Genomic DNA, 12,648 nt, shown 5'->3' with positions numbered 1-12,648 from the left:
TAAATTTTAAATGATTTCTGACTGCACGATATACGATGAACGGATAAGATTAGGGGATCCTTAGGATCCCTAGAGAATTGCTCAGGAGGGGATCCTGAGTCCTCATTGAGGCCCTAAAATTGTGAATTACATATTGAGTTGTGCAAAAACACGGCAAATGTACTAGTTTTTTTTAATGTGCTCGGAACACGTTACATTATATGGTATATAAGTTTTGTATTATAATATGTAGCGTGTGGCTGTATTCTTGGCACATTGAAAAATCTCTCTTAAACTACAGTCAGTAATGATAACTTTATTACATATAAAACTTTTGCGCATACTCATACCATTCTTTTCATTCGAACAATAGTCTAATTTGAGCTAAACCCTATACTTGACAATGCCCAGATCTATAATTATGAATTTACGTTTTAAAAAATAAAAAGTTTATTATTATTAAGTGAAGGAAGAATTTGAAAAAATTATATTAATTCATGGCAAAGGAAGCACCTATATGATATTAGTGTATAAAAAAATGGCAGTTTTTTGGTCTGGTATAAAATATGACATGGAAAAGAGTGTTAAAAATGTACAAAACAATAACTTGGAACTGGGAACCACGTGATCACCTTGAGACAAAACACCCCGACCAAGTGATTAATTAACAAAAATTAAACTTCATATTCGAGAAGAAAGAGAGAGAGCTAATGTAATTATTTAATTAATCAAAGCATTTGAAGGGTTCAATTCATTCAATTAAACGGAAAATTGTAATATTGAGGTTTATTAAAATTTTTGTTGATTATGCTAACACAATGGAGATCTATGAGGAATGCGTTTTCTTCTACTGATCATGTTTGTGGCCATGTCCTCGTCGGAAGCTTTATGAGTTGACCTTCCACATATTGACGCGTAATTAAGCCCGCTTCTCTTCTTTCTGACGACCTCATGATGCATGTATGTCATGTGCAAGCTCATGCCCATGGTCTCAGACCCCCACGACTCTGATGATGACGAGCTCATCGGGTCATCGAGGTCCAGAATTGTGGAATTAGGGTTGGTCTGATCGCTGGTCATCTCCTCGTCTCCCATATCGGAAAGTGGAACTAAGAAGTCAGGACTCAGTTGAAGGGAGTTGCATGTTTTCAAGTAAGGAGAGAGGTCTTTCTTGAATTTAAGCACGTAATCCACCTGATTAATCAAAATGTTCATTAATTAATTAAAACGTTTCAGTTTTCATGAATCAGATAAATTTTCAGCTAGATATATAAGTTATTTACATAAACCAGGTAAAATTTAGCTATATAAGTTATGTTGTCACATAAAATATAGATGCAAACATTTTAGTAATTCATCAACATGCATGTAACAAATTAACGCCAAAAAGTAAGCAAAATATACTAGGATATTGGCTAAAATGATCAAAAAATCAAATCTCAATGATTAACTGATCAAGACTAAAAATCGATGACATAGCAATTAGATATCGATAACATAATGAAAAACTGATTATTTTGTAAATGGATCGAAAAAATGATCATTTTGGCCAATTTCCAAATATATTCGTAGTTTTCGTTACCTTGCAACCGAGAGAGCAATGGATATATGGCTCTTGAAGACTTCTATCACACGATGTGCAGTAGTTTCCAGAACCCTTGAATTGCCGATTTTGAGGTCTTTTCTTGATGAACACTACTTTGGCACTATTGATGGTATATGCCTAAAACAACAAACGAAGACTTCAAGTGTCAAACCAACTGAATTGCAATGGCAGAAGTCAATCAATTATAAGCTAGATTGATCATTTTTTTGGCACCAACCTGAACGTTGGAGCAGTCGATGAGCTTCTGAAGATCTTCCAATCGGACAACGTCATGGTAAACGTAACGGCGAATTTGAAGGAGCCTGTGGAATCGATGGGAGGGAAGACAATGGGGGCATATACTGATGCAACAATCCAAACAGCAGACGTTTTTTTCGTTCTTTTTCGCAGTTTCGTGGAATGAGCAGCCGGCGAAGAACTTCTCAGTGTAAAGGGCATCCAACCATGCAGGCTTCTGAATTCCCTATCAAAACAGTTAAACTCAGTTACTCAAAAGACAATGAGAACCATGCAACAGAGAGAGAGAGGGTGGACAGAGACAAACCATGATCACATAGACACTTGAAAGAGAGAGCCCCCGGCCCCTTTGAGCTGTTACCAAGGCGGTGTTGTAAACAGGAAAGAGAGATGGAGAGATAGAGAGAGACCAAGGGATGAAGATAAGTGTATTTATTGAGCTTCACAAGAGAGGAAAGGCGTAATATTTATTCCTTGGGGAGGTACACAACATTTTGTCAATAGTGAGACACGTAACATGAGAGAGAGATGTTTGAAAGTGATTTTAGATCACTAAAAACGCTCTTGACAATGTTCAACAAAAAAGAAAGCACTTGACGTATTACTTAGAAGAAACATATGTTATATGCGTAGGATTTAAGGTTATGTACTTTTTATAAAAAACACTTCCAAATATTTTTTAGAAAGCAATTGAGTTTTTATTAGAAGCATTTTTGAATAAAAGTGCTTTCCAAAATAGAATTTCCTAATGGACAGAGCGAGAAAGGAAGTAAGATATGAGGGGAACGTGGGCGCGATTTCCGTGTCTCCCATTCTTTAAAAACCCTATAAACAAATGCTGCTCATCTCCTTGGCTGAAGAGCTCAAATGCTAAACTAACCAAGCCACCTTCTTGAAGGAGCTGCTCAGCCATTTTCTTACCTGTTTTTTCATTGATTCTCATCCCTTAGAATTGGTGAAATCAGTAGAAACTAGCCACTTGTTGTAAAAACAAAACCCAAAAATTACAGATATTTACCAGCCATCCCTGATTATATAGTTCCATCAGTCCATTCGTTGCGTTCCACTTTGTTGCTGTCAAGTCGGCTAATAAGTTCTTCTTTTTTCTGCTCACTTTTTATAAAATAAAAAACAAGTAGAGGAGAGCAGGAGAGCAGAAATTAGGCATCCCTTTTTCTTCCCTGATGCTTTTTTTTGTCATTTTGTAACTTACATCACTTGAAAGCTAAGTAATTAGGCCTACAAAAAGAATGAAATTATGTATGATTAGCTTGAGATATTTTTACAATCGTATTTCAGTTTGATCATCTGAATGTTTCATTTAATTTGCAATCCATGTAACTAATATCTAAGATACCATGTCTCAGTCTTTGTAGTGGAGAGAGACTCATCAACATAAGAATGTTATCAGGGACAAAGTTAGAAATTTGTAAGAATAGAGGCATCCTCAAACAACAAGGTACAATTAAAAAACTCAAGAATTTACTGCACAAAACACTTATATTAATTCATAAAAAATTTCATACAACATCTTACAATATTCCTCGACGCGTTTTCATGTTTTGAAAGCGTTGCATGACAACATCATTACCAATACCATCAAATATCTCTCTCTACCAAAATAATCATGTTTTCATAATTTATCTATTGATCTCCTATTCGATTTCTCAATCGATTCTTCAGAAATTTCATGGCCGAAAATACTCTTTCAACGGTGGTAGTAGCAACTGGAAGAGTTAGTGCTAATGTCATAAGCATGTAAACTAGTGGATACACCTTGTCTTTTTTCCATTGGACCATTTTTTTCATTTGTAGTTTAATTAGGGCTTGGAAATTGGAATGCAACAGTACACACACACAAAATTTAGTGAGGGCGGATGCCCCCTAGACCCTATACAGCTTCGTCCTTAAATGTTATTGTGTCTATATTTCAAATCAATTACGCATTATATCTAGATTATTATGCATTTTAACTTCCTAATTTAAAGTTAATTGTATTTGTGTTCACTAGTATATTTCCAACATACAATAATCCCTCTCTCGTAAGTGCCTACGTGTCTAGTGTAGGTCAGGGTGCTTTTAATTTTCTTCTTCCAAGGCCCTAGTAAATTCCTTTTTACTAATTACCTTCCATTTTCTCCTCTCCCACTTTATATTTTGTCTTTCTCTTTATAAAGAAATCAATATAAAATATTGACACGATTTAATCGTAATGTTCAAATAAGAGGGAGGATAGGGAAAAAAATTAGCAGGAGAGAATTTTACTCCGTGAAAATATTAGCATGTCAAAAAACTTGCAGATGTCTACTCATTGGTTTTTGATACCTCAACTATGACTCATGTGACTCAGGTGGTTAAAAGGTTGAAATCAGGGTATTAGTACAGTAGCCTCTGAGGAATTAAACAGGGAAAGGTAATTCGTAAGGAATTAGAGCATTGTTTAATAAAGAAAACTAATAAAAATGGTTTGAAAACTTTAAGTTTTAATGATAAAGACAAAATAAAGGGTAAAGTGAATAGTAACATGATTGACTTTTTAGTGTAAAAATGTGGTTTTTCGTTAAAATGAACAGTACCAGGTGCTTTTCATTAAAGTTCATTTGATAATAACCTTCTCGGCTCTCTTTTTATCCTACAATTGCAAGAGAATTGTAGTCATCTACGTCCTACGGCACTATTTAAATATTTTTGATTTGGTTGGTTTTCTACAAAATTGATTTTTGAAGGATAAACTTAAAAGTAAAAGATTAAGATCATAGTGCAACATTGTACTATACAAAAGAAAGCAAACAAGTTAGATAAAAAGAAAATATCTAACTGAGAAGGTCGGTATCATCCAAGAACATATCCTTTGCATCTGACCAATACAATTATATGGCAGCATGCCTAATCTGCTAATAACAGAGTCCCAAACAAGACATGTACGAGAAAAAACCCGGTTTTTAGGGAATGAAACATGTCAACAATCAATCAACAACTCCACTAATCACAAGTCCTAGCCTGCAGCTTGCCTCAATAATAATGTTTTTTAAATTTTTCTATTTTTATTTTTTGCAGACAAACATTTGACAGACAAGCACAACTCATTAAGCACTAGTTAGGAAAACTAATGACCTAATTAATTAGAGGCTCCCCAGTGTGCTAATTTTGAGGAAGACCTTGCTCATTGTCCCTCTCAGCTCCAAACACGAGTTACCTTGGGGTTTGCAATGCCGATTGTACTAATCTTGTATCATTATTCCCTTTATACCCTTCATGCCTCCTATTTAATTTTGAAAGAGAAATACTAAAGAGGCTGTTTAAAAAATATGACTCTTTCTGAATTTTTTGGCACATAAAAAATTTAAAATTATTTTCGTGTCAATATTATAAAATATTGTACCAAAAGTATAAGGTGGTAGACAGTTCCACTTTTGAGAAAGTCTCTTTCACATTTCTCATTTCGAAATTTCATGTCAGCATAATGTTATCATATGAATTAATAGTTGACAATCAATCATGCATACGTAAATGCTTAACACTGTAATTAATCTTTTGTAGAGAGCTTTTCTCTTGGAGCTGGACATAAGCAAAACTATAATGGTATAAACATGTTCTCAAGATATTTCCTAAATTATAAATTTTGAAGTCTAGTCTCAAACCAGAAAACAAGAAAAATAATTCTTTTGAGGCAGTTCGGTTTGTCCTTTCTTTTCTCCTTTTCCCCCTTCTTAAGCAATGTATTTGTAGGTATGTTGGGGGCCTGGAGCTTCCTGAATGGTAAAATGAAGTGCTAATTATCTACTGCTCCCATTCACTACTTAATGTGATGAGAAAGCTTTCTAACGATTAATCTCAAAAAAATTATACGAAAGTTTGTTTAATAACTATTTCGTTTCTACTTTTAAATTTTGTTTTTATGTTAGTGTTGACCCTAGAAACTACCAAACCTACGTGGCGCGCATGCCGAGTAATTCTATAAGTTAACTACGTCCTTCGGTAAATACGGGGCGTGCCAACTCGTCGGCCGAGCTCGGCCGAGGAATAAAATTTGTTGATGTTGCGTTGGGTGCGCGGCTGACTTCTGCGTCTTGCGATCGTGGCCGTTAAGGAACACGTCTCGGCCTCTTGGGCTCTCGAACCTGAAGACAAGGTTACTATTCCTACGAAGTTCACGAGTCGTCGTCGTCGGATTCAGTCACAGTGATGTTATTCGTCAGAGTAAACTCTCGCCGAATCGACACTAGAGTGTAAGGGCACAAATATTCAAAGCAAATATAAGTTTTAATGGTGAACGTGGTTCGGCCGTCCGAATGCCGAACTCTAAATCCCACTTGGGAATATCCAATCATAAAATAACTCGGCGAGCAAAGCGCCGAGCTCGATATGCCGTAACACCTCACTTCGCCGAGAAAGCTAATGAGATGACCTCAATCAATAAGGATCCAGAAATCCTTCTCGACTGAGACTTGGATAGGTAATCAACTGTTCTCGCCGCAGTGCTGTTGATGCCAACGGAAGATACTGCGAGATCGACTGATTCTACGGTGACAGAGCTATCTATGCCGACTTAAGATATCATCGGTTGCTTCCACAGTGCTGTTGATGCCAACGGAAGATGTGTCAGCGAAAAAGAAAAAAAAAAATCTCAAGTTGTTTGAGAGTTTGCGTAGGGCGGTTTTGTATTGATTTGCAGGGAGCCCTGAATGATGCGCAGCCTCTTCTATTTATAGCAACGACTCCCCCCAAGGTCGAGTTAAAAACCTACTCGGACTAGGTCTTCTTCTCCTGATCAGCACCAACTCGACCAGTCCTACTTTCACTAGGGTTGTGAACCTAGTCCTTAACCGAGCTGGATTCGCTTCCGGGTCCTGCCGAGACTCCTCATTGCACTAGGACTCGACTTCTTGCGTTATGACCTAGCCGACCTAGGTTTGGAGGCCCACGTACTAAACGATCCATGGTATTCTTGTCGCAAGGCCTTCCGGGCCGAGAATGATTCTATACTCGGCCCAAACTATTATTTTGGGCCCAAACAGTTAGTAATACAAAGTAAATACATGAGAGAAATACGAGATACTTAAGAATACATGAAGGATGATAGAGATGTGAGAAGTAGATTAAATTTTAAAGGAAAGACACAAAGTCTAACATAAAACAAAAACTACGTTGGTGTTTAAGCTCCATCCCCCTGCTTCATTGCTATTTTTTCTCATAGGTTTTCCTCATATATTAAGCACAAAAATCAAACTAAAAGTCAAATACAAAAATGATTATTGAACGAGCTCTAAAAATAATTTCCTATGAAAATAGCCAACCACTCAGCTTAACTTAGATGTCTACGATGACTGAATATTACCATCCACGTGTATGCTTGATGAAACAACACGACTAGCAAAACCCTAGCAGTTACATCCAAAACAAAAAGAAGAAAGTAAGAAAGCTAATCACAGTCGCAGAACCAAAGAAAGAAAGGAGAGAAGAGGATGGCCATGGCCAACCCCACATGCCATGAAAAGCAGAAAGGTGTTATAGTAAAGCAAAGAAGGTCACGTGCAAGGGATCCAAAGGGAAATGTCTGGCTTTAAACCCTAAACAAATTTAAACTTGTCCAAAAGCTTAAGTGTATCTTGGGACAGGTCACTCAGACTGACCAACCAATTATTCCTCCTTTTATCGTCCAAAATCAAACGATAAATGTTTCTAAATTCATTGTCATATGTTGTATTATTTTACGTGTTATAATACAAGTGATCGATTAAGTTGATATGTTCAATTTTTAAAGTATTAAAAAAAACACATTTATAATTTAAGTAAAAAATAGTAACAAATGGTGATTATGTTCTGAGTACACGGAAAAACATCTTCTAATGGTGGTCAAAGGTCAAAGATTCAAAGTGAACAGGCTATTCAGAAGAACAAATAGGCGTTGCAGGGTCAGCGGATGAGCCGCACGAGGGGATCTTCCTGCCCCTCTCTGCCCTGTGTGTGGTCTGAGTTAGTTCCATTTGCTTTGTTTGAAAAGGGTTTTCTTTATTTATTTGTCCAGCCACTTCACCACGCCCTATTAGATATTCAGGCCCTTATTTTTAAGGTATTTATCTCACATGGAGAGCCTTTTCCCCCAAAGATTAAAGCCTCAAGAGTCGAGATCATGTGCGTCCAATGACCAAGGCTACAATACAGCATGATGTACTCCAGTACTAGTTCTATTCGAGGAGAAATTCTGAGTGGGACTTCTGCCTAATACAACTTTCACATAGAAACGAGATCAGTGTGGAGATAGATGAAATTAAAATACAAGGAATTTATTAGTTTGTGAGGTTGGTTGGACAAAACACATAGCATTTTTCATATATTTTTTAGAAAAATTCAAATTTATTGCTGAAATCTTGTCGTAAACACAAAAGCTCAAGTAAATTGGGTTCAAGTGTTCGTTTTTTTTTTGGTAAAAAATTCAAGTGTTACTATAATACCTTTTTGCTTTTAGGGATAATTTTTTGGATTTCAAAAACACTTGAAGTGCTTCCTGAAAAAAAACACTGGTTATGTGTTTATTGTAGGAAACACTTTAAGTGTTTTTCAAAAATTCACTTGCATTTTTGTTACAGATTGTACCAAAAATATTTTTACCAAAAGCGATTTCAGCCATTTTAAAAGTACTTCCAAACGAGCTCTCAGATTAAACTGGCTGTTAATCTGTCATTACTATTCAGAAACCACTAATAGAGTTATTGATAATGTATTAATGTTAAGCACGGCTATCATTCTTTATACAGTTAATAAAATACTTCTCATTAACAATGATACCTTCTTCCCCAGATTATCCACCTTTTCAGGTTTTTGTATTCTTCTTTTCAAAAGTTTATGTATACTTGTATATAAATACACTATACAACAACTTCGACAATAAATATGATAAATACATGTACGGAGAAATGATGTTCAAACGGCTCAAACCTAGTTTAAACTCTTAAGGTTTCTGAGCAGAAAACATGATGAAAGCTTGTTGAACGTTGCTCGTGTAGTTGGTGAGACCGCATGATGCACACAAGTCCTCGATCTCCTCCTCCGTTAAATAGTTGTAGCCCTGAAGAGCACTCTGCCACACCAACACCTTAAAATCAATATTTGTTTTTAAGTTTATAACCACCCTTAAACAGACCTAGCTCGCTACTACTAATGAGTCGTCTCTGACGTAAATTCAACTATTTGGATCACAGTAACGATTAATTTTTACTTCATTCGCAACAGATTTAAACAGAACTAGAAAAGAAATGTGGATATTACGCAATTGTTTGTTTCGAACACACATTCTATGACTGCCACATATAGATAGAAAATTGAGAGGTCTGAACCAAATCTAGCATTGCTCACATTTGGTAATCATTGATTAAGTATTACCTCTCTGAGTTGCCGGGTTATCCAGGGAGTAGATGGAGTATACCGCAGAAAAGTGGTTCCAACAAAGACACCACCACTTCGTAATATGCGAGTTATTTCAGCAATCTGAAAATTAAATGAGATACGAGTTGGAAATTAATAGAAGGCTTGTTGCATCCAAACATGTCTCCATAGAGTAAAACAATGAAAATTTTATGAGATTTGACAGTTTATGACTTTCAGACGCAACAAATAGAGGTCCACCAGTGAAACAGGTGCTACAAGCAAACCACCCGATAGCTAATTTCATTAATTACACCTGAAAAGATGTATCTAATATAGGAGCCAAAGTTGAGCAGACCAGAATCTGTGGTGTACTATCTTTCTTCAGTCGAAAACTGAAGTGTTTTCCATATGAACTAACTCTGCAATGTGCCAATGGCACACATTCTATGGCTTTTGCATTAACAGAAAGCTTGTAATTCCACAAAAGCCGGAATCCTTTACCTAAAGGTTAGATTTCTGATTCCAATTGACCCACATACAGTATAAGATTGTTAGGTTTGTTAACCACTACCTGCTCTCTCTCTTCCTTGCTGACAAGGTATGTACTGCTGCTAGCCTGTAAGAATATTCAGCTAATCTCCTAGCACATGTAGTCCCCCATCCAAAACACTCCATGCAATTCTAAGGGTTTGGCATTAGAATTCAAATTGGTGTCCAAACCCAAGTTGAAGAGCCACTAAGACACACCTTCGGGTCTGATATGAGTGATTTCCAGAAAGAAAAGAAGAAACTTGACAGGTCAAAAGATATCATCCATCTATTTCTCACACACCATGGCACCGTAAGATGCCTACTTCTTTTGGTCACTTGTAAGGAGCCATGGTGTTTACTCACTTTACTCGCTATTTCACATTTCATCTCATATTCCTGATTAACAATGAAGCCAGAATCAAACGGTTTCAGTGGATGTAACACAGCACTTTCACCGTGACTTTCTCACAGGTTACCAAATAGCAGGCAACATGTGTGTAACGGTGTAAGACAATATGCAGTCCTCCTTTGACTTTGCATATTACTAGCATCTCCGATTGCAATAAAAGGAAAAGGTAGCCAACACATTTGTTTTAACACACACAACAAAATCCTTTTGGGAGAAGAGAAACATAGGAAACACATGAAACACAACTTACAGCATTGGAAGGAGAGGGCCAGCAATGCAATGCTGCGCCGGCATGGACAGCATCAACTGAACCCGAAGGGAACGGAAGCCTAGCAACATCCGCCCTCACAAGAGCAAGATTACTGCACTTATTCCAGTGAACCGTGAGCAATGATAAACATCTCATTTCACTACCAAAGACCACATAAACATTGATCACTCAGAAGAACAAACACAAACTTACGTATCTAAAATAGTAGGATCTCTCTTGAAAAATTCATAACTCTGCCGAAGCATGTTCTCCGAAAAATCAAGTGCAACAACTGCAGAATATGTCCCGGATTTCGCAAACTTCCTCGAAAACAAGCCGCTCCCACAGCTGACATCCACCAAAACACCGCCTTCGGCGGATTTAAAGTAGTCCTGAGCCATCTTAAACTGCAAACCACATAAGAACCTAAACTTGCTAAGCAAACCAAAACTCAAAATTAAGCAAGAAAATTAACCCAACTGACCAAAAATTTAGCAAGAAACCACATTTACCAATTTACCTCTTCATCGGGACCCGGAAATCCGCTGCGGTTAAAATTCTGGCGCCAACCCCTTTCATACAAGAAGGAAACGAGAGGGCTCCGGAACAACTCGGTCCGGGTCGGTTGTACCTCAACGTACTCCTTCAACCCAGCAGTAACAGTAAGGTCCAAGTAAACGTCTTTGCTCGAATACGTCTTGTCGCATTTCCTGCACTTGAACCCCGACCTGTAAATTGCTCGCCTGCAAAATTTGCAAATCACAAAACGAAATTGAAACACTTACGACGCCAATTTCAAGCAAAAGACTGAGGCTTTGTGTCGTACTGTTACTCACAGATTGAGACCCGGCGGCCCCCTTCGGATGAGTGGTTCGTAGCATATTGGGCAGGCAAGCACCTCGAGGTCAACGCCGGAGCTTTGGATTTCCTCGGCCCTCGACCGCCGCTCCTGCAATATCGGAAATTTGAAATTTAAATGGAAAAGGATGGAAGCGGAAAGGGAGAGGGCAGAGGATGAGGCGGTACCGGCGGGAGAGCGACGGTGGAGGTGGCGCGAATGGGGTGACAGTGATGGCGGGAGGGGCGGCGGAGACGGGGAGGGCGGAATTGAGAATTGTGATGGAAGGGAGGATAGTTTAGGGATAGAAACTTTTGGTGGAGAGCGGAGGAGGGTGTCGTCGCCATTGGAGAGATTTTGATTCTCTGCTGCTGCTGCTGATGCTGATGTTTTTTTTTTTTTTTTTTTTTTTTTTTTTTTGAAAATGGCGGATAGGTAGAGTTGTAACAGAAAAAAAATTGGCGGATAGAGAGACACGGAGGTAATACGACATCACTCTCAAACACGTGCGGGTCACATGCTAGCAGTATAAAAATGAATTTTATTGCCAAAAAAAAAATTTGATTTGCCCCAGTTTTACGTAATAGTACTAGGGTTGGATCAAATTTCGTCTGTAAGTTTATCTTACGATGTTGGTCACAAGTGCGGATAAAAGAGGATAAAAAGTGCATTAGATTTTGACAGCCGACATTCTGTTTTTTAAATTGAATTCTTATAATAATGGTTGTTGGTTGTTGTAATTGGACTGGATCAACTAAAAAAGAGTAACGAGTGACTCAATTTTCATTCGAGCAACTACAGCAGTACGACCACCACCTTCACCTTGATCAGTAACGTAGTGAAAGTAGTCCATAGCCGTTTTAAACTGCGTACGGAGGACATAATTAACAAGCGTAGTATGATACATGACTAACATAGTGTATGCATAGAGTACTCTTATGTATAGCGCGAATTGCGTACCTCTTGATCCGGACAAGGGAAGCCGGTTTGGCCAAAATACGGACGCCAACCTCTTTCTTACAAGAAGGAAACGAGGCGATTTCTGAAGAACCCAGTCCCGGCGGGATTGGGCGCAATGTACTCCCTTAATCTGCCGTGCTAACAGTAAGATCCAAGTAAATGTCCTTCTCTTTGCTCCTGCTACTGCTGTTATACGACTTGTGGTATATCTTGCACTCGAAAGCCGACCTGAATATTGCTTGCCTACAAAAATATAAACAAATAACAAAAAAAAAATGGTACATTTTTTACACCAATGAAGCTTTTGAGACCAAGAGGGCCTTTTCGGATGAGGGGTTCGTAGCAAACAGGGCATGCTAACAGCTCAAAGCCATTGCCGGAGCTTTGAGTTTCGGGTTGGAAAGTAAGTAGGGAGCTTGCATTTCCGGTTTCCGTTGCTTGGTGAAGAGACGAAGAAGCCATTGTCACAA

General features: G+C 38.0%; 1 protein-coding gene and 1 pseudogene across 2 annotated transcripts; both read right to left on the bottom strand.

The window, feature by feature from the left end:
- Positions 1–681: 681 nt before the first annotated feature.
- LOC126611390 (protein RGF1 INDUCIBLE TRANSCRIPTION FACTOR 1-like) lies at positions 682–2,343 on the bottom strand. Of its 2 annotated transcripts, none has more exons than XM_050279642.1 (4): positions 2,130–2,343; positions 1,803–2,039; positions 1,562–1,702; positions 682–1,173 (listed from the first exon to the last, which is right to left on the bottom strand). In XM_050279642.1, the coding sequence occupies exons 1-4, from the start codon at positions 2,130–2,132 to the stop codon at positions 790–792; spliced, it is 765 nt and encodes a 254-aa protein (XP_050135599.1). In that variant the 5' UTR covers positions 2,133–2,343; the 3' UTR covers positions 682–789. The 2 variants fall into 2 exon arrangements, with proteins under 2 accessions (XP_050135599.1, XP_050135588.1); XM_050279631.1 differs by having other exon boundaries at positions 1,803–2,048; positions 2,130–2,339.
- Positions 2,344–8,568: 6,225 nt separating this feature from the next.
- LOC126587656 (uncharacterized methyltransferase At2g41040, chloroplastic-like) lies at positions 8,569–12,640 on the bottom strand (annotated as a pseudogene).
- Positions 12,641–12,648: the final 8 nt, after the last annotated feature.

The sequence above is a fragment of the Malus sylvestris genome, chromosome 2 (genome assembly GCF_916048215.2).
Source record: "Malus sylvestris chromosome 2, drMalSylv7.2, whole genome shotgun sequence".
Classification (NCBI taxonomy): domain Eukaryota; kingdom Viridiplantae; phylum Streptophyta; class Magnoliopsida; order Rosales; family Rosaceae; genus Malus; species Malus sylvestris.
The sequence above is the reverse complement of the archived record's forward strand: the minus strand, read 5'-3'. Positions and strand labels throughout refer to the sequence as shown.